This window comes from Rousettus aegyptiacus, unplaced genomic scaffold (genome assembly GCF_014176215.1).
Source record: "Rousettus aegyptiacus isolate mRouAeg1 unplaced genomic scaffold, mRouAeg1.p scaffold_m13_p_2, whole genome shotgun sequence".
NCBI lineage: Eukaryota > Metazoa > Chordata > Mammalia > Chiroptera > Pteropodidae > Rousettus > Rousettus aegyptiacus.
In genome coordinates, this window is record NW_023416295.1 from 71,380,665 (window position 1) to 71,405,721 (window position 25,057).

Consider the following 25,057-nt stretch of genomic DNA (forward strand, 5'->3'; position numbering starts at 1 on the left):
TTATCTCGTAGTCACCAGAAAGTCACAGACTGTTCAAAGCAGGCCCAACATAATCAAATTTACATTTCGAAATGAAAGAAAAAAGAGATGAAACTATGATTGTGTAAATGAAAACGATAATACTTAGATAGTAAAGACAAAACAGGAAGCTATTAAAGCAGCCAAAGTTAAGAAAAAAGAGGGGGGAGACAGCTATAACAGCATTTTCAAGGGTAGCATAATCAGTCCTTTTTGGGTAATAAACATAGAGGAAGCATGGGGAAAGAATAGAGGAGTTTTTTGGAGTTTTTTGCCTGTTTCAAATTATTATTTTTATCATTATTTATTTATTTATGTAGGCCTTTTGCATGGAGTAGGGATAAGATAATAAAGATAGCTTTTATTCTGAGGCTGAGCACTTATAGACCTTTAGGTGGAACTGTCCCAAAGGCATGTAAATAGATAAAGATGGAAACTCAGGTATTAGATTTAGACAAAAAGTATTGATTTGGGGCTCCTAAAAGAGAGAAAGCTCAGAGGATGTATGAAGTAATAATTTTAAGGAGTGAATCAAAATTTCTTGTTGAATTTCAAGAAATTAAAGACACTAATATAAAAAAGAAGTAGACCTAGAAATTAAAGAAAGATCTTCATAAGAAATTATTTTTTCTAAGAAAGATAGATCAGTTTGCATTTTAAAGTCAAGAGAGATCAAGACAGCAGGCATAAACTGGAATGTCTATTATACTGACGAATAGGAGATAATCTCTTGGTTACCTTCATGAGAGTCAATTCGATGAAAGAGTTAAGTAAAAACCAGATCATATGAGGTAGAGGCAGAAAATGGATGGTGAAGGAGTAAAGACAGTGAATTGAAACTATTTTTTAGGAAAGATTGATGGTAAAAGAAAAATGTGAAGTACAGTTGTAATGAGAAGCTTATGCAAATTTGAGAAAGACAGCAGAATGTATACAAATTATTTTGTAGCCTGTAAAAGGTTAGAAAGTCACTCTGTTATCTTAGACTATGTGACCTTGGCAAGATATTTGAGTAGTTTGCCATCTAAAGTTGACACTGTAGTTTAGAAAGAGCCAAGTACATTTGCAAATTAAGTCAACTATTATATTACCTATAAAAGATTAAAAATGATAAAGTGTTGTAAAATACTGAGAGTAAGTGTAGGGAAATGGATAAGCATTTGGAAGAAAGGAACAAAGAAACTAGATGAAGACCAAAAAATGGATACGTTTTATTAGTTATTTGCACGCAGGGTCAGAGAATATAATAAAGGCATTAAGCTTGGATAAAAGTAAAAACATCACGCTAAAATGTGAAGGAACTGAACAATAAATACAGAAAGTAGATTTTAAAATACAATTTATAAAAGGAACCATAGGAATTTAATAAATTATTATGAGTTTTCTTGAAAATATATTTTTTCAAAAGTAGTAAATAAATTAGTCGGTGTGTTCTGGTTCATGAAATACAGTCCCTAGTACATGATGTGTGTTTATTAAATTCTTATGTGGCTACTTGCCACAGTAAGTCTTCCAAAAATATATAAATTTTATTCTGCCTAATGATATCAATACTAGCTGCTGAATAACAATAAAAATAACTCAAAACGTGTCTAAATTTTTTACTTTTTAGTAGAAACTGTTGATATCTGTTATAACCATCTCAGCCATATACTTGGGTATAGAACTACTGCTTTTGTGTTTTCTGTTAAAATTTTTTCATGATACTAATAGTGCAAAAATTGTAACAAGTGAATATCTTAAAAAACAACCCCCACAATAAAAACTTACTCCTTGAAGTTCTTCCTGTATAAGTAGAATATTTAAAACTAAAAATGCTCATGGAAACTCAGACATACTTTATTACTAGAAATTAATAGATTTAAGTAAATGGACTAACTACTTTAGGATAAATAAATGGGTAGCCTTTTAGGTAAAAGATTACTAATCACAATTATATCTTTTAGATTTGATTTTTTTCTCATACTAAGTGTGTTCATGTGGTATCCTTGCTGGGCACATTTTATTCTGTAGGGAAAGACTCCCATCAGTCTATTTTCTAAAAGCTAGGTTATCTTATAAAGCAATGATTCAGATTTCTGTCCACCAAAAGCATGAACATTTACAGTACCTAAAAAGTGATAAAGGAAAAGAAGCATGTACGGATTCAGGGAAAATGGAAAAAGATCTCTCTCCAACCTTTTCCTTCCAGTTCCTCCTCTTTTTCTTTAGTCAGTACAATATGGGAATGCAGTGCTCTGTAGTATATGTATGCATACACATATACATGCCATTAATTGCTTTTGAATTTGAATAAAGTAAAAGAAAAAATTTAAATTAGTGCATTAAGAATCAATATACACAGGAAAATTATGATAGGCTATGGAGAGAGTTTACAGTAAAATCATCTGTAAATTATTTGAAATACTATTACTTTTTTTGTTTAATTTAGATATTAATAGTATTTAATATTAGTATTTTTTATTTCACAAGAAAATTTATTTACAGAGTGGAAACAAATGTTATGAAGAGTTATTTTTGGTTTCTTCTCCTTCAAAAAACGCAAATCCCAAATTTTCATAAATCTTTTATTACTGTCCCTTTATATTTACTCCTTTTATGACTGAGAGTTTGACAAGAGGCTACCTGGTGTCAGGGGAAATTTGAGGAGTTGTTCAGAAAGATTTTAATTTTATAGTTGTCTCTTGTTGCATGAGACGTCACGTGACTCGATTTGGGGAGGGTACATGACATCCCAACCTTCTCTCCCTGTTGGGATGAATATAAATATTCCCAAGTACTCCTCTTAGGAGTATTTAAACTTCCCTGGGTCACTTGAACTCCTGTAGGAAAACTGAAGGGATAAGTCATTCTGAGGCTGCCTAAAGGAGAGGAAACTGCCGTTTGTTTTTTTTCTAAGTTTATAAGCAAAACTTTGAAGATTCCACAAACTAGCTAAATGAAAATAATAAAATACCTGAAGAAGAAATTATCGTTCCTTCTGAGTTTGCATACCCATAGAGTCCAAGCAGTAAATTAAATAAAAGATATGGTTTGAAAGTAAATAGAAGAGATATGACAGCAAATTTAATGCTTTCTTTTTTCCTCTAGTAAGCTTACCTTTGCCACAGGCTGGGTAATGGTATTGGAAGAGAGAACATTGACTTAAGTTATTTATAAGAAATATCCTAAGAACTGCAGAAATACCAATTGATTTTGTCTTTCCTATCTCATGAAATATGTTAACTGACAACGGGAGGGGGGGAAAGTGAGTGATAAGAAAATTGAGAAAGTATGTTCTCAATAGGGAAAGAATGGTTTTACTTTTTCTCTTGCTACTACTTTTGATCCACAAACCCTGTCTGATTTCCCTTTGTAATATTTCATGGCTATTCTAGTGTGGCTGTGATGTTTTCAGTCACATTTTGTAGGCTTGCTTAATTTTTACTTTGGACAATCTGAAGGGAAAAGTGTAGTATTTCTCACTTGACTAATCTATATTTGACTACATTGTTTTGTTTTGTTTTTCCTTTTTCAGGACTTTTTAATCTGAGGAAAATTGTCAGAAAATTTTTATATACACTTGACAAATTAAATTCAACCATCTTTTTCCCTCAAAAATTACCCTAAGAGTGAAAAAAGTTCCAATACTTGATTAACCAAAACAATGTGAGAGAGGAATGGAGTTGACGAAACAGAAAGCAAAAGGTTTCAGAAGAGGCATTTGCTTACTTATTGAATAAAGTTCCTACAATTCCCATGGATTTTTCCCACCACGGGACCCTCCTTCCTTGCGTACAAATATTGGCAATGTTAACCACTACAACCAGGTTGCCCCTGCTACTTATGAAATTCTGCAACAACTTAAATGTCTAATTCCACTGCCACTTATCACTCTATTTAACCCTCTGGTGTGTCCCAAACTCTATACCAAGTTGTGGACTCTGCAGTGACAGAATTAGAAGTAAAGGAACTATCTGTTCCTATTTGTACATCTTACATGCTCCTAGACCTTCTCACCAAGATTCATGGCCTCATTTTTGATTGAGTAAAGGGAAAACAATGCCTCCTGAAAATATTCTATCTTCTACCCAGTTCTCTTGAGCCCTTACCTTATCTATTTTCCTGTGACTGTCTTACAAAAACTATCTCCTAACCAATCTTCTCAACTTCAGTTATAGTTCCTTTTCATCTAGTCATAGTTTCTTTCCTTATTTCTTTCTCCTTCCCAGAATTCTATCCAAGACTGTGTTTTACTTGTTCTGAATTTCCCTCTTCTTGAAAATCTTTCTTTACTGTTCCTTCCACCTGAGACCACCCACCTCCCAGCCCCAACATAATTTTGGAACTCCATTACTGTGAAATCCCTGAATCTCCAGTCCTCTTAACTGTCTGAAATGATGTGTTTATGGAGTCATAATTTTCCTCTTCACTCTATCTCCTACCAAATCCACTCAGATTGATTTCCTGCCACATACACAGAAAATTGTCTGTGGAAACTTGGAGGGAGATGGAAATGGCGAAATGGGTTGTGATTGTCCACAGAGGGATCTTTCTGGCATCCTAAACTCTAACTGCAAGTGTAAGATAGGACTTCCAGTATATTGTGAGATATATCTTTGTAGACTTATCTAGGTATATTACCAACATCTAGAATATCGTTTCCCAGAAAAATGAATCCTATCTTCTAAGGAAAGGGATTATAAGAAAGATTTTAGAACATGATTTCTTAATAGGAGACTGCTGATACATAGCAAAGTCAGAAATAAAATGTAAATGCTTGTCCTGATTATTTTCTATATTTTGTTTACTGTTCCTACAGAAATATATTAAATGTGAAATGTAATGGAAAGTAATATGGATGAGATCTGGGTTTTTTCCACATTAAAAAAATTTACTTTTTTCCTGTTTGAAACAATGTATTTATCTCTACTCATAATAGTATTATCTGTTTCAAATTATGTTATTTTTAATAAAGAAAATAGTGAAGCAATTATAATTGTAAATTATAAATAAAACATTCTAATCATCATCTAAACACAAATAATGTTAGAACTGCAAGACAATTAAAAATAATAAGAACAGTGCATTATGAAATACAAATGACATACACACCCTTGAGTAAAATTTGCATATTTTAAGATAGCGTATTAACCATTTACAACTGATGTAATTTCTATTTATATTTAAATAGCCTCTTTAAAATATCAACACTAGTAAAAGTTGCAGAATCTAAGAGCCCTTCAGACTGTACATTAACATATTCAACCTGTGGAAATTTAAATTGGGAATAAAATTCTCACCTAAGTTAATCTAACACACACATAGCATGCCATGCACCTGTTCACAACATATTGCTGGAAACCATTACATGATAATGAATGTGTAAGCAAAGTAGAAAGGAATATATGAATAAGAATAAGGCATTCTGTACAAAGTATATGTAATGACAGTTATATATATTGAAACTGATTTTCATCTAAGCTTAACAGGGTATTAGAAAACCATACTTTCCAACAATAGAGACTAGTCATACTGTATTTATGTTTCTTGGCATGAGACATTCATCTTTTCTACAAATGTTAGTGATATGGCCATGTAAATGATTATAACATAGCATGGATGATTTTCTAACAGTGCTGAGCTATTATTCCCTCTTTTGAGTACAAAAGCAAATGCTCAGTGGTTTCTCCCTCTCAGTCTCTTGTCTCTGTCTGTCTGTCTCTTTACTGAGCAGGGATTGTCCCACTTTTTCTTAGTAACCAGATTGAGATATTCCTGCATGCTCTCAATCAGGCATTTGCTTTGTGTCATAAACTTGTCTATCTGATGTTGGAAGAATAGATAATTTTCCACGACATTCAATTTTTCTATATGTTGGCTTAGTCCTGAATAGGTATTGTCATGATGAACAAAGCACGATCCCCACTTTTCATGGAGTGTACAATTTAGTTGGGTAGCAGATATGTAAAATAGGCAAACGCAATGCAGTATTATAAGTACCACAACAGAAGGAAGAATTGTGTGACAAGAGGCATCTAACCCAACCAAGTTTGGGGGTGGGGGCCAAAGATGAAGTTTAACTTCTCAGAATTAAAAAACAAACAAACAAAAAACAAAACAAAACAAAAAACAAAATCAAACGAAACTCTATAAATGTAAATAAAACAATCAAAATATTAAAGCACGAAGTCGTTTTCTGTTTCATCCATCTACTTACCTGTTTTTCTAGTTTCAACCTGTGCTGCTGTTGAGTTTCGCTGTGCAGATGGGTCATGCATTCCAAGATCAGCACGATGCAACCAGAACATAGATTGTGCAGATGCTTCAGATGAAAAGAACTGCAGTAAGACATTCCACTGCTTTTTTATTTGTTTATGCCTGGGTACTTTTGTCATTACATTGAAAACTGCTTAACTTTTCACTGAGCCTCATCCAGAATTGATATGTAATTAACTCCTGGTGTATAGATAATTCCATGTTTACTTCCTCAAATGAGGTTAATTTTTTTGTATCTTTATGACCTATATAGAAGGCTCATAACTTTTACAAATGAAATATTTTTGTTTGTTCGTTTGTTTATCTCTTTATAGATAATACAGACTGTACATACTTCTATAAACTTGGAGTAAAAACCACAGGTTTCATAAGATGTAATTCTACCTCACTGTGTGTTCTGCCAACCTGGATATGTGATGGGTCTAATGACTGTGGAGACTATTCAGATGAATTAAAATGCCCAGGTAATTCTAGGGAAAGAAAACACAAAAAACAAAAACAAAACTAGCCTTTTCCTTGAAGGTTTAGAGGCTGGTTGTATAGAATAAATGCATTAATTTTCATTCTTGACATTCAGTGGTTAATATTAAAATTTGAATAACATAGACTAAGTTAAAAATAATTGTATTGTTCTAAACACATGACTTGATTTTTAAAAAATAATTTATAAAATTATGCTCAAGAAATCCAAATTTGACTCACTTTTCTCTTTCATTCGCTATTAATCCTTCTAAAATTGGTAATTAAACTTAAAATGTGTAATCAATCTATAACATTTCCATGGACATATTATATATCAAGGGGAAAAAAAACTATTAATAAGTTAAAGGGGGGGAGACCATATTTCTCACCACTGGCTTTACTTGAGATTATTATACAGCTTATATTGTCATGTCAAGCTGTTTGATGCAGTTTATACAATCTTTTTCCAAAGTAGTATGGGTAGTAGTTATCACTACTGGATCAGGTTCAGACAGGTATGTTTAATCTGACTCTTACGTCTACCTACAGGAACTCTGAAAACTTGTCTGCGGGCTTAGAAGGGTGACTTTCATGTAAAAGTAATGGCCTTGATTCTTTTTAACAGTTTGAAGAAACAAATTTAAAAAAATATAATACAGAAAAAAAGCATTAAATTACTTTAACTGAAATTAGACATGCTATATAGTAAATCATTTCTATTTTAAACTATATGTTTTCAGACTGCTATTTTTCTCTTTATCCTACTTCTACATTCACTTTTTCCATGTTTAGTTGACATTTAATAGTTCTTGATGTATTTTAAGAAATTGTATTTGTGGGTATTTTGCACAATTTGTACACAAACATACATATACACACAACTAGTATGAACTGATATTCTGAATACTTTATAATCTACCACTTAATTGGAAATAGTAAAGTCCTTCTCTCTCCCTCTCTCTTTTTTTTTTTTTTACTAAACAATGTGTGACATTTTTTGGCTCATCACAACTCTTTCACATCTTTTATTTTTACTTTATTTTTAATTCCATAAAAAAATTTAAAAGAAATATAAAAACATTGTTTCTGGATTATGGAAACTACATGTTTTGATTCGTAATCCAATAATTTTTCTGCAATTTGTTTACCTCATTATGAGCTACTTTTAAAAATTATTTTGAAGGAAACATATAACAGAACAAAGTGAAACATTATATATATGTACATATATATGTATATATATAATTTACTTTTTTGTGGTCTTTATATATTTCTAGTATTCATAAATTATTTTAAAAATTAACTTTCAACACTAATAGAAAATTGTGATTATATTGAAGAAGAAAGAAAGGGATGCTCATGTAGAATTATTCGATAGGTGAGCAGATAAACAGGAACACAATAATAGGTCAGTCTGAATACCTTAGGTTTTATCTACACAATAACTTAGGAAAAAGTAAAAGGTAAAGCATACTCAACACTTTTTGGTTTAATAGTGAATACCCTCAAAAATTATTTTCATCTTTAATTAGAGCTATAAAGTTGACATTTAAAAAAACAAAATGGAGGTATTTTTTGTTATTGTAAAATAATCATAATAGAGCATTATAATATGATTGGCATATATACTCTAAGGTTTACTTTCTGATTTGCTATGAGCCAAAAAATCCAAAACTAAACCTGAAGGTACAAGTGGATCAATGACATCCAGTAAAGAAAAAAATCTAGTGTTTTATATATAGTCTTAGAAGTCACAATGATAATAGTACTCCATAATTTAAAACATATATATAATTTATAAAATAATTTTACATAGAGATACTTTTTATTCTCAGGATATTTCTGCAAGGTATAACAACTTTGGAGATTATATTGCAACTTTTTAAATTAAAATAGAGAATATTTATTTAAATCTTATCAAAGTCTGCTCAAACCATCGGATAGTAGAAACACAAAGTCCACACATTCTCAGCAAAAATTGACTAATGTTTTCTAATATCTATGTTTTATGAATAAGAAACTAAGATTATTTTCCACCTAAAATGATTGTTTGACCTTAGGCTCACTCACTTTATACTCATTTTAGTTATTTTATTTTTATTATTGAAACTCCATGTTATTTGGATTTAACCAATTTTTCTATTAGTTTCACTGATTCAGGATTTAATCCTGGAATGAATTTGATTATTATATCTCCCTAGTTTTCACTGGTCTATGCCTATACTTTAGTTCTCCCTTAGTTTTCATGACATTGACATTGTTGAAGAGAACATCTCAGCTCTTTTTAATTTAAGTTTACTTGTTATTTATCACTTCTGTTCAAGGATTATTACTGTTTTGTTATCAGCCTTTAATACAGCAGCCTAAGATTAAATTATTTGACATGCCATTCTATATTTTGTCACAGTGCAAAACAAACACAAATGTGAAGAAAATTATTTTGGGTGTCCTAGTGGAAGATGCATTTTGAATACTTGGATATGTGATGGTCAGAAAGATTGTGAGGATGGACTTGATGAATTCCACTGTGGTGAGACATCATATCTTGCTTTAGTTTTATAAACCATATTATTATTTACATGCAGATATTCTCTTACATAAAATAGCTAATAGACTTTAACATTGATTTTTATTTTATTAAGTAATACAAAATCAAATAAAACAGAACAGAAAAAGTAAAAAATAAAATAGAACAGAAAAAAAATTATAATGAATAATAATAATCCTCTCCTAACCTTTTCTTTTAACTTTTTCTATTTTTCTTAGTTGTTACTTCCATCAAAATCTAGATGATATACTTGTACCAACATTTTCTGACTTATTAATTTTAGATGCTAATGTATTTATGTTCTGCTATGAAAAATAAAAATTTAGCTCACACTAATCATTATACTTTACCTACCTGTTAATGACTATATATTATTATACTAAATGTTTCTATTAATTACATGTATAGCTTTAAATATTATGCTTAAACCTGAATTTCTTCAAATGCTCATCCTTCACCACTTACCTTCTAATTTCTATGTATATACATTTCATTTTATTTAGCAAGGTAAAAAAATCATTTTTAAAATTTATTTTATAAAATTTATAGATTTTGTGATTTTCAGGCCAAAGAAATTTTCTATAGGGAAACAAAACATACATTCACTCTTTTCATTTAGCACAAATAACATAACTCTGTAGTGAATAGACAGAGTAGGAAAAAAAGATAAAAAATGGATCTTCTTTGAAATGTCAAATTCCCCTAAAAGTAAATATCACCATGAAATATAAAGGTACATTTTGTTTGATTAAGATGTTATTTATCTTTATAGTAGAGCCAGATTCTGAACAAGATTAACTAAGAACTTTACAAATAGTTTATGTAGATTCAGAATTTCTGAACAGGAAGCCATTATATGGTTATATCCTCTTTAATTTTAATTTTTCTGGATTCAGTGTTTCTAAACATCTCTCTTTTTCACAAGTCATTTAATTAAATGTTTTAGATAAAGACATAAACTTTTAAAAATGGTTTATAACATCAAAATAAATATTTAGTTGCACAGTCATTTATATTTTGAACATTTTAATTTGGAAGAATTTTATTTTTGGGTCTTTCATAGTGATAAGAATTTTGAGTGGAGGAACAGGTTGAGGGTGGGGAAGAGTAATAACAAACCTGACTGGAAATAAATGGAGCACACTATTACAAATGCATAATTTGGTAATAACATACCAGACAGCATGCCTAATTTGGATGTTATTAGTTAAACTTAAGTGTTCACAAGGCAGAGAAACAAAAACATCAAAGTGTCAGGTATGTATGGGCACAAAATTGATGGCTTGTCATCCAACTAAAGACCCCTGCAGTCCCCTCATTTTTAAAAACAAAAATATATGCTCACGAGTTCCACCATACTGTTACCAAGCCCAGGAAGTAAGTGTTTTTCCAATTGTTCAAAAATAGATTAAAACCTGGAAAGACTAAGTAGACTACACCTGGAATATTTATTTATTTCACGTCTATGTACCATATATATTTTTTAAAAATGACCAACTGAAATATATACTTCGGGAAGAATGCCAACATAATGACTACCTCAAAGTCAAACTCTGTGAAAATTGTGTTGAAGGGACAATACTTTGTAACTTGGAAATTCAGAGGGAATATGCAAGCTGTTGTCAAAATTTTATAGAGTTGTCATAGAGAAGAGAAATTTGGCTTGTTTTATTATAGAATGGTTGATTTTAGCGAAGTCTAAAAAGGAGCTTTCTCACTCTTTTCCCTTTGCACTTAAAAGAGATATTTTTGTTTGTTTTCTAGATTCTTCTTGTTCTTGGAACCAATTTGCTTGTTCTTCACAAAAATGTATATCTAAACACTGGATTTGTGATGGAGAGGATGATTGTGGAAATGGATTAGATGAAAGTGATAGCATTTGTGGTGAGTTGTTCCTTTTGTGTTCTCATTTAATTTTTAGATGTATAAGATATATGTGTTCTATCATTTTGGAATGTACAAAAACTGTATTTCTACTTTGTTATCTTAACATTAAATTTATATATGCATTTCTATTTAGCTGTTTTTGTTGTTTTTATGACAACCTATCATTCTTCTATTTTTGTATATATAGTTGTTATTTAATATTTAGACTTTTTTCCTTAATACCGACACAATAAGTATATTCGTAAATTTAATTCCTAGTCTTCAATGACTTCTTTGGAATAGGTCTCAATATTTGAGATTACTTGGATCAAATTATTAAATATTTTTCATGGCTCTTGATATGTATTGTTGAATTGTCCTCTGAAAGTATTTTCTCGACATATACTGTTACAAGCCACACATGCTATTTATGTGTGTGTATGTGTGTGAATTGTCCTCTGAAAGTATTTTCTCGATATATACTGTTACAAGCCACACATGCTATTTATGTGTGTGTATGTGTGTACATTATAGTGATCATTATTATTGAATTGTTTTAAATGGGAAATAAGAAAGGAGGCTATGTACATTATCTTAAAATATACTTTAAAATTCAGCTCTAAGTAGAGGCATAGTGTTAAACATCTATATTTAACTACTAAATGTCAACTACATAGTCATTGTAATTGCTTTTAAATAATCACAAACATTAAAAAAATAATTTAAATGGAATTAACTGAATTACTTAAGGGATAAATGGAGGAAGCAATATAATTTCTATAAATTTATTATATGCAACTAAACATTCTACTAATTTATTTATATGTCTGTCTGTCTATTTATCTGATGTTTCTATATGTGTGTTTGCTTTCATAGATACATATTCTTTACTTATTATATCGACCCTGTATCATAGCTCTTGCATCCTCAATTTAGAGAGGGAAGGATCTGAGTCATAGAATAAAGTGCATATATAGAGTTAAGTATACTTAATATATATATATATATATTTTTTTTTTTTTAATTTCCGTAGTCTGACCTGCTCTTTAGATTACTACCATGGAGACAAGTAGACAGGATTTTATAATGTTAAAAGTAAACCGAAGTTCCTTATCAATAACATAAAATTGGAGCTTTCCTTTGAAATCAGGCAATGCATTTTCTTGTATTTAAGTTAACCAAAACTACTTTTTATTTACACAGCTGAAACAACTTAGTTATATGACAAATAAAGGTAAATATAAAAAGATCACCATCAAAAAGTTCTGAAAGCAAAAGAAAATTCGTAATCAATTAGATGACTAGCTGATCTCTTTTAACTTCTTTACTTCTATTTGTTATTAAAACTTTCAATTAAAAAAAAAATTACATCCTTAGAATGGTTTGAGCATACTTCCAGTCTTTAAAATTATCTTGGCATTAACCTTTTGTTTAACCCTACACTAAATGGCTCCGTTGATAACTGCCATCATTTGTCGGTACACACTAAATAACAAAAGGGGTAAAAACTCTATAGTCATATGAAGTCAAATTTTCCCACATCTGTATCTTTCAGGTGTGTGATTATGGGCAGGTCTATTATATTTCTTTTTTTTTCCAAATTTCTTACCTATTGAGTTGGTACAAAAAGATCTACCTTTTTGTAACTGTTGTTTTCATCTAGCATGGCAAATGTTCCATTCTTTTTTGTTCTAGTTATCCTGCCCCTTTCTTTATTTTTCAGTTATTATCATGTCTGTTATTGTTGTCATTAACAATATTGTTATTGTCATATCTCTCTCAGTATCCTTAGAATTAAAAAAGGAAAAAGGATTAAAATTGTAAAGGACATGTCTACCTGTTGTCAAAACACCCAGTCAATTTAATTTAATTACAGGCTGCATTTATATACTAACTACCAAGCTGGTGACACATAAAAATTACTGCTTTACATCAGTCAATGAACTCAACCTAATGTTTGGGTATTGTGAAAGAATTTTATAAATAGTTTATCTCAGTGGCTCTCAACCTTTAATGCACAAAATATCCTCAGAACTATTAAAAATGTAGATTCTTAATCCCTACTTCCAAATATTCTGATGTGGGCTATAAACACATTCTTTCTTGATCAGCACATAGTGATTCTGACTTGGGATCTGAAGATCCTTTTCTAAAAAATCATAGTTAGTCCACTCTATTATTTGATAGATAAAAAAGGAGAAACTCATAGCAGTCAATAAATTTTCCTGAGTCACTCAGTAAATTAGAGATGACAGAACTAGGACCAGATTTCAGGTTTCTGAAATTCTTTACTAAATAAAATAGCGACTCTTACCAATCAAACATTGTATCTGAGTAGGTGCTCATGATGGATCTTGTGGAATTCCTTCGGCTTTTCTTTCTTCTCCCTTGGGATTCACATTCCTAAGGAAGGCAATATGTATTCTCCAGATGGCAGTGACAACTATGGAATGAAGCCATGAGTTTTTATCTTTGGCCCGTTTTACTTCCAATTGACTATGACGTTTTGGCATGCTCTTCACACAGAATCTGTTGAACACTATCAAGGGAGCCAGAAAATTAACTGCAAAGAATCTTATGCCGTTTTATAGTTTGAGGTATCTTAGTAATTATGTAGTCATAACCTACATTTTATAGATGGCAAAATTCAGACACTAGTCTTCTCCAAGGTCATACAGAATTAAATTTCTCAACAGCCAACCAGTGCTATCTCTATTATGCCTACCTTGAGAATATGAGAGTGATAATAAAAGCAGACAAGGAGTTTTACATGTATCAGACTTCTCTAGCAGAAAAAAATTGCATTTTTAAATCTCAAGCTAAATAACAAAAATATTATGGAAATGAGAGCACTAATTGAGAGTATAATAGTGAAAGTGACACTTTATGTTCCTCTGTCAAGCTTGAAAAAATATAACAAGGAGACATAATATAAAAATAATTTCTGTAGGAAAAGAATTTTATTATAGAAAGTAGTAAAGACATAATAGATAGCAGGTAAATTTATTTTTAAATGAATGCAACATTTATTTCATAGATTTTTTATTATTTCTTTCTCAGTAATGGATATATTAAACTCCATCCTATTAGCACTTATCCTCAATCAAATAAGCAAATCTGAATTATCTGGGGGACTTCTGAACATTCACTTGCCATCCTGTCCTCCAAACTAAAGTCTATATCAGGGACGGGCATATTTATGTTGGAAAAGATCACCAGGGGAGTCTGTTTTGTCACCCTGCTCCCTCTGCCATCTTGAAAACGTTGCACTGAAAATCATTTTCTTCTCATAACAACTCTATGGCTGAAAAGTAAGGTGATATCGACAATCCAATTAAAGCATGTTGGTTATTGCTTTAAATGTCTGGAAACAAATGTCTTATCTCAATCTAGTCAGTAATATTCTTTGTTAAAAATAGTAACATTTTCTGAATAATTCTAACAATATTATTTTTAGCACCTTTTCTATGAGCAGCTTTTAGTCATAAGAAAGTGAAATTAAAGAAAAATTATATTTGGGTGTCCATTTATTGATTCATTTAACAAATATTTTATATAAATAATAAACAAACAAATTATTCGACATATCTATAACTGTACTTGGGGCTAGGGCAACATCATGAGAAAGAATTCTGTTCTAATTTTATATGATTACCCTATGTTCAAATAAGGAGAAACAATAAGAAACCACCTATGACCCTTTGAATTTACAAGTTAACAAGCATTTTCTTTTTTGCAGTATGCGTTTGAAATGCAACATCATGCAACTAAAGGGACATTCAATCGATAGAGTAGAGAAAGGATAAATTCTGTTTTTATGTGTGTAAAAGCAAAGGGAACAGGCATACATTTATTCTTTTAACAGCACCAGGCAGAAAGTATCAATAATGACATTAGTGGTTAAGTGAAGGTGCTTAGGGATCGTTAGGGTTTTGAACTCCCAGGTCAACATGTGGCACTCTGTGTGACTTGTGATTTTCTGCAAGCTTTTAAACTTCCTTTTCTTTAGATGAGATTAATAATGCTCCTACTGTTTAGAGTGATTGCAAGGATTAAATGAGTTAATATGTAAAGTGGTTAGCATATATGCTGTTATTATTATTTTGTCCTTACAGATTCAGTTATTTTGAAAGTTTGTCTCACTTTATTTGCAATTCTATGGCATTTCTATGCTTTGTTACATTTTATAAAAAGAAAATATCCGTATTATTTTCTGCCATGTAACTTTAAGAATATAACTTTGAAATTGAGAAGGAATGCATTCTGAGAGAAAAATGTGTAGCTATCTATGGGAGAAAAATATTTGATGATTCCAAATAACTACAATCTCTTCCTTATCAGCAACATTCTTCTGTGTCTTATCTTTCCTCTAAGACATGTAAACGATAGACTTTTTTCAGCAAACATGCAGTTATCTTAATGGTATTTTTTCTTTGGGTTTCAGGTGCTATTACCTGTGCGGCCGACATGTTCAGCTGCCAGGGCTCCCATGCCTGTGTGCCCCGACACTGGCTTTGTGATGGTGAAAGGGACTGTCCAAATGGAAGTGATGAGCTCTCCATAGCAGGCTGCGGTATGAACACTTGTGGGACTGTGTGTGAAAGAAAGCTGCAGCAGCATCCTCAGACATCTGCTTTTGTAGTACTCACCATACCACATTTTCTCTCACTTTCCCAATCCCTGGACTCACAGGTAGTGTCAGAATTAATCAGGTGCGATGTTATCATCATAGCAGTTCAGCAATCCCTCTAACCTCTGTTCGGAGTATTTCAAACATGCACAATGGGATTACCCATTTTAAATCTGTTTTGATGAGTACAGATTTATCATTTCATTTCTGAGATAATATAACTATTTCATGTGTGTGTGAGTGTGGCAGTTTCGTTATGTTCTTTTTAGCATCTTCTATCCTTCCCTCCTCCCCCAACGTACACACATACACCATGACAAGTTTTAGATTGCTTGTTGCAGATACTTTGTAAATGGTTGCTGTGATCCTAAATAACTACTGATCATAAGGTCAGTGAACACCCATTAGTCCTATGGATAGAATATTAACCCTTAGGTCAGATAAAAATAGTATGGATATAACTGAATGAAGCTGGGGATCAAAGGAACACCTTTGAAGGTCAGGCAATTTACTATGCTTCTGACTCTAGGTCGCCTCAGGAAAATTACAGAGTTTTACTCAATAGTAAAAATTTAGATAAATTTCTTTGCATGATCAGGAGAATAAAGAGACTGAATATTTGAATGTAAGTCCTAAGGTCACATAGGAGATCTGTTGAGCTGAGCAATTTATGAGAAATGATGCTGTGCATTCTATTCATTAAAGTGAATTCTGCCAATCATGTCTACAATGACCTGTCTTCAGGCCTTTAAAACTATATTTGAAGCCATAATATAAGTGTGTGTGTGCGTGTGTGTGTGTGTGTGTGTTGTGTATATGGGGATAGTTAAAGCAGAGAGGAAATGAAAACTTTGAACAGGCCTATGTGCACAGGATTCATGTTACTGTAGAATAATTCACTTTGATCTTGAAACCCATACATGTGTCTATAAAGGTCAATGGGGCGACTGAGAGCTACATAATATAAGATTATGCATCAGTTCAGGGATCTAGATGATCCCAGTATATTGTTGCTATTGCAGCAAGTTAACACTCTGGGAGGCATATTAACATTTTTGGTTCACATGAGTGCTATTAAGTAAATTATGCTGAAATACAGCAAATTGTATACTCGAGTGACCTGAAAGCGTTAATGTCAAATAAGCCTCTGTTGCTTAGTGTTTTAAGGATTAATTCATGTATTAGAATTGGCATAATTCACTTAAGTTATATAAGTTGTCACACAGTTCTAAGTTAGAGCAGTTATGAAGTGAGTTTTACTTTGATTATAATGGCCAATTTTTAATGATGTTCCCATGTGACTTCTATACTGTTTGCTAAAATAAATTTTTTGAAAATAAATTGTCCTTGATTAATTTTTTAAAAATCTTTTGAAATTTTACCTACTCATGTCTTTATTTTAATTATTACTGAGTTAGTAGCAGAGATTTCCCTTCTTCATGGAGTCTGAGGCAGTCTAGGATATAGAGCTGATTGACATGTAAAAGAATAATTATAATACCTTAGATGTCAGAATGATATATAGAAAAAATACTAGGTCATCACAAAGAAATATTATACATACATATTTTTCTAAAAATCCTAGAAGTCTCATGGAAAGGTTTCAAGAAAAAGTAAGAACATTATCTAAGTCATAAAGGACAAAAAGGAGAGACATTTTCTAGGTGGAAGAAAGTGCCTGTTAAAACATGTAGTGGAAAGATTGAAAAGCATCTTAATTTTTCCAAGTGCCCATTATACATCAATTATTTTTGGTAGATACTTTTATTTATAGTGCTAAATTCCCATAACAGCTCAGTGAAGTATTTTTGGGATCTTCCAAAAATAATTGTTCAATAGATAAGAATTCAAAGAGGACCTAGGAATTTATTGAATAACAAAATGGGCTGCTCTGCTTCATATAACTTATCTATTTCTTGCAAGAAGCCTATCCGATAGATTTTATTATCTCCATTAAATGAATAAAGAAAAAGATTTATGAAGAAAAGTAAATAGCTTCCTCAGGATACAAATAAAAGAGACAAAGAGACATTTCTCAAAGCCTTCCTCTTTTCTGTATGTGAGAATAACATACTTTTTTTTTTTACTTTAAAAAATTGAGATATAATTGACTTATAACATTGTATTAATTTTATGCGTACAACGTAATGACTTGACCACAAGATAGTTAACATCTATCGTATAGTAGATTTTTGACATTTGAAATATCTCAAACCTTGAGTCTTACCATTCCATTTATTCTTTAAATGTAAAAAATGGTAATTGAGAAATATTTATATGATCCCTTCAAACCTCTATGATTCTATGCATATGGTATTAAAATTTATATCCTCCGCACAAGTTATCATCTTTTGAACATATGCTGAAGTTTTATGGCACATTTTTTTGATCAACCATTTTTCCTACTGGTTAGGGCTTTTGTTAGAGTACAATATTCACAGATCAGTATTCTGAAATGATCAATATTTTGTTTCATGGATTGATATTTTTAATTTAGTATACTACTACTGGTTGGGTTCATCACACCATAGATCTTAACCTATTTCAACACCTCATTTGTGAAGTCACCTAAACGTTTTTTCATCTTAAAAATAGTAATTTTCTCGGTCCTTTTGATTTTCTTTTCATTTCTATCATGAGCATTAGCAATTGTTGATCTTTTCAGGTTAATTTTTCATGAACAAGCAAGATTTTTTATCTCTTTACTAGTATTACTCCAGCTACATTATTATAGTTGAGTAATTTTTAAATAACAGCTACATTATTACAGTTGAGTAATTTCTTAATTTTTGAACTCATCATTCAGCAAATTTACAAACTCCTAAATGGCCTGAAATTTCAGGTTCACTTTAGAACTGTTGGATGTATTGATATTAAACTTTGAATTAAAATTTTATATTAATATATTTAAGTATATTAATAAATGTTACTATACATTATTAATTTAAATGATATAGTGAACACTGAGTAATTTTTTTGTCTAAATAACTATGAATTATTGAGTATACCACCATACATTTCCCAAACTCCTAAGGTGGGGGAAGATAAAACAGGTGCTCATATAATTTTATTTTTTGTGATGTCTTTCTTAGCTCCCAATAATACATGTGATGAAAATGCTTTCATGTGCCATAATAAAGTATGCATTCCCAAGCAATTTGTTTGTGACTATGATGATGATTGTGGAGATGGCTCTGATGAGGTGCTGCAGTGTGGTAAGTATACCTGAACTTTTCATGGAGAAAATTCTCAGGTTAAACCTTAGTCTTTTAAAATGACTCAAGGAATACGTAAATAAATAACAAAAACAAAGAAACTCATTTATTAATACCACTAAAGACATTTAAATTCAGTAATACACAGACATATTACATTTAACCTCTTTAAGCTACAATAATTACACATTTCTTTGGAAATCATGCCTCCTTTAAGGGTATTCTTATCAGGAACCACACTGGAAAATGTTTATAAAAAATATCTTTGGTTTTCAGTACTTTGAAGTACTCTGTACTTTAAAGACAATATATCATTGTCTAATTTAATCCCATAGCCAAATCAAATATTTGAGTGAGAGGAAGAATACAATTTCACAACTATCAGAAATACTGAATACTAAACATTTTCTCTTTGCTTTATCTTTTTACACATGCCTTTTTTGTTAAAATGTAATATTATTATGAAATGTATCTTGTCACTATGCATATAATTATCTAACCATCATATATGTAATATTTATAAACATACAAATGTAAATTTTGTGATAAAAATCAGTCATCAAAAATTCCTAGTTGAAGTTGTAAACTAATATAAACCTACTGATTTTGTAAAACATGTAAATGGATGTGTTAATAAATATAAAATGAAAAATTTTGAAATCCACCTGTAAAAGGCAGTAGATATAGTGTCCTTCTTTGTCTTCCCAATGCAATGTCTATGGCCTTGTTTTTTAATATAAATCTCTTTGAATTCAGTGGGTATCAGTTTTTAGGGTCATTTCACCATTAGGTCATAGACTCACTGTGATATTTTAAAAGCTACGTCATAAGTCAAAATGTAAATCTGAAGTAGTGTTATGTCTAATTGAATACTCTCCCTCTGCTAGATACTATATTTGGTCAATATGGAGATAAATGAGACAGAGGTCTCAATAGAAAAACTTACAGTGAAACAAGAAAATCTGAAATACAATATAGTATAACAACATACATTGCTGGATAGGAATAAGTATCACAATACATGAACTCAGACCTTAGAAAATGATTTTTGAAGCACTGAAGAATAGAAGCAGGGAATGTTTGTCATAGGAAATTATATTTAGATGCTAGAGAGAATAATGTAGCACTTAGGAGCATGAACTCTGGTGCAAGAGCTTGTATCCAAATCCTGATTCTGTCACTTACTAGCTATGTGACTTTGGAAATGTTATTTCAGCTCCCTGTATGTCAATTTCCTCACTTGTAAAAAAGTTATAATAACATTGCTTAACTCTTTGGGCTGGTAAGAGAATTAAGTGAGTTAATATTTATAAATTGCTTAGAGCAGTTCCAGACACAGAAAATTCTATATATGTTTACAAAAATCTATAAATTTAGATAATTGAAAAATGGCAATTAGTCTTTTGAGGTAAGCTAAAGCTAGAAAGTTAAGTGGAAGCTAGATCCTAAAAATTCTGAAATACAATGTTAAAGAATTTGTGTTTAATTATTTTGGCTCTCAATGCCCAGAAAACAATTTGAAATAGTGGAACATCTCAGTCAAATTTATGTTTTAGAACTATCTTTTTATTCACTAGAGTGGATGAAATATTGCAATGGGAAAGAGGAGGCATAAGGGGAAAATAAACTGGTAAGGACGTTATTGCAATAGTTCTGATGTTTAACAATACTGCTCTAACCAGGGCAGAAATGGTGGAATGGAAAGTTCAATAAGGGTCAGAATTCATTCATAGATAGATAGAAAGGAGGAGAAATTTCTATCTTGATGATGTAGTGGATGGTGTTGCTGTAAATTAACTTTGGAACACTGAGGGTTAAGGACCAGTTTTGCTGATACAGAAGAGATGTAACAAAAAATTAATTCTAGATATTTTGAAAATGAAATGTTAATCAGACAATCATATGAACTAAGTAGGGAGTGTTTGAAAGTGTAGTTCTAAAGAGCAGAAGTATGATGAGGACAAATAATATTAATTTGGTGGCCATTAGAATAATGGTAATACTCAAAATTTGACAGAGAATGAGAACACACAACACTATAGAAAGGAAAAGAGAGAAAACTATAGACTGAAGATTGGAGTTAGGGCTTTACATACAACATTTTGGGGTGGAACGGGAGAGGACTTCATATACAAAGAGGGAAAAAAGAACAGCAAAGGTAAAATTAGAAGGGAGCTGGATTTCCAACATCATGTGGTCAGTAACATCAATGGCTACAGGAAAGTAAGACAGAGAGGAGTCTGAGGCACCTTTAAATTTGACATTTGTCACTGGTATTTGTTAGCTGTGAGGAATTTCAGGAAGTAGATGTTGCAGAAATGAGATGTTAATGAATAAAAGATGAACTGGAGGTAAGTAAGGGAAAATAAAATCAGTAGTGTAAAAAAGAAGAGAAATATGTTGTTAAGAGTTGTGTAGATAACCTTTATTGTTATTAGGTTAGGAGAGACTTGAATTTATGTATTAACTAAGGAGGAGGAATTAGTGAGAAAAAAGGAGGAAAGAAATGTTAAGAAAATATACTAGAATCATCTAGTTTTGACATTCAATGTGATAAACATCTCAATTAAGTAAACATTGTTGAATTAGTTTTTATTGGAATTTTATATTTTAAACCATAAAAATCTAACTTCTTCTCTCCAAAAACAGAATATTTGCTTAGATTTATCAGAAAGTTTCTAATATAAATGATATTTTTATTGTTAATAAACCTAGGAAAAATCTTATTTAAAACTTTATAATATTCAAAATCAAATGAGTTTCACTTACAAACAGGCATAGATATGAAATTGACAATTGATGGGTTGATACCGTGATTTGAAGAAAGCTTTTTAATACCTTTAGAAATCAATATATAGGATAATTGCAATAGTTTTTTGTATGTATTGCTCTATAATTGACTTTCATTTTTTCTTATTTTAAGAAAAATGGACACATTAAATACTGACTCCTAAACATAAAGATGACAATACAGCTTCTGGGAATTAGTATTATAACTCAGAATTAGTTCATCCATATGTTCTAGTGCTATACCTAACCAAACTAGGTCTTGAAAAAAATTCTAATAGCTTTCATTTTTGTTTTCCATTTTAAGGGAACTCTTTAAGATACAGATAAAAGGTAAACCAAGATGGCATACTGCAGGGTTGCATTCTTATTTTCTCACCTAGAAGCAATAATAATGCCTTGTTTATAACTTTATTTTCTGGACCTTAGTCCTATCTCTCAACCAAAAAATCTCTTGCAAGTTTGACCACTGTCCTAGAAAGAAATGAAAAACATTTTCCATAGAAAGCATGAGTGTCTCACATGCTTATTTGAGAATAGTCTATATTAGAGGATGAATTTTTAATTAATATTTGTTATTTAAATTAGAATGGTTATGTCTTTGTCTCTAGAATACCGACAGTGTACTGCAGAAGAGTTTAGCTGTGCTGATGGAAGATGTCTTTTAAATACTCAGTGGCAGTGTGATGGAGACTTTGACTGCCCTGACCATTCTGATGAAGCACCTTTAAATCCAAAGTGTAAAAGTGCAGGTACAAAAAATATATAATACTATGGTTATTCCACAATTTCTCTCTTTTTTTTTATGGCAAAACTGTGACTCTGATTTTTAGTCTAGTGTGGCGTTCAATGAAAGGAAACAGATAATTAAGCATTGGTGTCTCTAGTGATACTACACAAGATCATGGTCATTGGCTGTTGTTTGTATTTAGTGTTAGAAATTTAGTCTGTACTCAAAACATAAATGGACCTGATGAACCCATCAACCTACTTCTTCAAATAAAAGTCGCTTTTTCCCAATACATTATTTTATTTGAAGATAATTTCCTGATATGGACATATTTGAAAACTGAAACATAAAAGAAGTTGAGATTTACTGAGAAAGCTGTATTAATCATAATTAGGAAAAATGAAATATAAATTACATATCATCTGAACAGAAATATATACATACCCAAACTGGTATATTTATCACTTCACTATTCTAACAACTGAATACATAGACATATATTTTAGAATAAAAATCTAATTAGTTATTTCCTCATTTAATTTACATGTTAGTAGGATTTCTTTAATCATATTATGATAACGAATAATATTTAAATCATCAGATAGGAGTAGCTGCAAAACCTCAACTCCTTTCCACAGCTATATTTGGAACAAGTATTAGTCACTCAAAATGTCCTTTTTATGCCCTGACTTAAAAATGTCAATGCTATATTTCCAAGAAGAAAAAGAATTTAGGAATATTGACCTAGATACTTAATTTTAAGTGACATGTACTTTCTCAGAGACCTGTGGCTGAGAGAAATGTAATACTATCATTACACTTTTGAACTCAATTCTTCACGATATTGATGAAGACATTAATTTTACTATAGATGCTTATTTTGATTATTAATTTTTATGGTAAAGCAAGATTTATAGTGGGTTGAACAAAAATACAGGTTGCCCTTGATTTTCCATGTAATGTGGGTAATATATTACACCAAATATAAAGCATTTTTATGTACATATATTTACTATAATTTTTAACAGATAAGTTATCATATTTGTGAATTTTGTCAACAATTGTGATATAAAACAATGGCATGCACTTTATGTTCCATTTGTTTTATTTTCTTTTTCCAGAACAGTCATGCAACAGTTCATTTTTTATGTGCAAAAATGGCAGGTGCATTCCCAGTGGAGGTCTTTGTGACAATAAGGATGACTGTGGAGATGGCTCAGATGAGAGAAACTGCCATATAAATGAATGTTTGAGTAAGAAAATCAGCGGATGTTCTCAAGATTGCCAGGACCTTCCAGTCAGTTACAAGGTAGGTATTCATCAAAAATAGCAAATTATTGGATACATTAGAATTTGATATAATGAAAACTGTTTAATCTAATATAGCTATAAAACTTAAAAGATATCAAAATATTGTTAGATAAAATGATTTAAGTGGAGAGTTTCTATGTATGCAAACCATAATAATAGTGTGGTATAAAATTGTAAAAATATACTCAGCAAGATAAACAAATCAAAATATATTTTTAAGATATACCGAACATAAAAAAAATAAATAAGAGAAGACAAGTTTTTAGAGATACTGCTGTTAATAGTTGTATTAGATATGTATGTAACTCTTAAGTTCTCTTTTCCAAACATCTTTCAAGTGAAATGGGCTAATAATTTATTTACCACAACACTGGAGAATACAATATTTTTTATATGAACAAGAATAAAAAACATGTAAATAATTAAGACTATCTGCAAGTACACTAAAAAATAAATCATGCCTAATATTCTAATTGTTTTTTTATTAGTACCATTTTCTCTAAAAGAATAATTCACTGACAAAATGATTGACAACAATAGCTTTTAAAAACATCTATGTTTTATTGATGTTGGATTGGAGAATGCAAATAAACAAAATACTAAAATTAAAGCTGTGTATTAGGTTAAATCAATTATGTAACGGGAAATCTGAGGAAAAGCAATTCATTTGAACATTATTATTATATTTTTAAATTTATCTATCTATTTATTTATTTATTATGGTGACATTGGTTAATAAAATCCAATAAGTTTCAGCTGTATATTTTAATAGTAAGGCATATATATATTTACATTGTGTGTTCGCCTCTCATAGCTAGATTTCTTTCTGTCATCACATATTAGACTCCCTTTACCCCATCAATCTTCCCGTTTCTCCCTCCCCACTACCATCTGGTAACCACTAGTCCATTGTCCATGTCCATGAGTCTCTGTTTGGTCGTCCTGTTTCATTTGTTGCTTTTAGGTTTATGCCATGCATATAAGTGATATCATGTGATTTTCAACTTTTTCTGTCTTGCTTAATTCGCTTAGCATAATTATCTCGAGGTCCATCCATGTTGTCATAAATGGCAGTATTCCATCTTTTCTTATGGCTGAATAATATTTCATTGTATATATGTACCACAATTTCTTTAGCCAATCATCTATCATAGGACACTGCGATTGCTTCCATGTCTTGGTCACTGTAAATAATGTTGCTATGAACATTGGTGTGCAAATATCTTTTCAGA

General features: G+C 30.9%; 1 protein-coding gene across 4 annotated transcripts in view; it reads left to right on the top strand.

Moving 5' to 3' along the window:
- The window catches only part of LRP1B (LDL receptor related protein 1B), a 1,622,137-nt gene that overhangs the window by 1,372,622 nt on the left and 224,458 nt on the right, over positions 1-25,057 (top strand). For all 4 annotated transcript variants that reach the window (XM_036236560.1, XM_036236558.1, XM_036236559.1 and 1 more), the window contains exons 48-55: positions 6,230-6,343; positions 6,591-6,740; positions 9,146-9,268; positions 11,051-11,170; positions 15,597-15,725; positions 18,875-18,997; positions 22,396-22,536; positions 23,636-23,823. In XM_036236560.1, the coding sequence (XP_036092453.1) occupies positions 6,230-6,343; positions 6,591-6,740; positions 9,146-9,268; positions 11,051-11,170; positions 15,597-15,725; positions 18,875-18,997; positions 22,396-22,536; positions 23,636-23,823 (1,088 nt within the window). The remainder of the gene's footprint in view (positions 1-6,229; positions 6,344-6,590; positions 6,741-9,145; positions 9,269-11,050; positions 11,171-15,596; positions 15,726-18,874; positions 18,998-22,395; positions 22,537-23,635; positions 23,824-25,057) is intronic.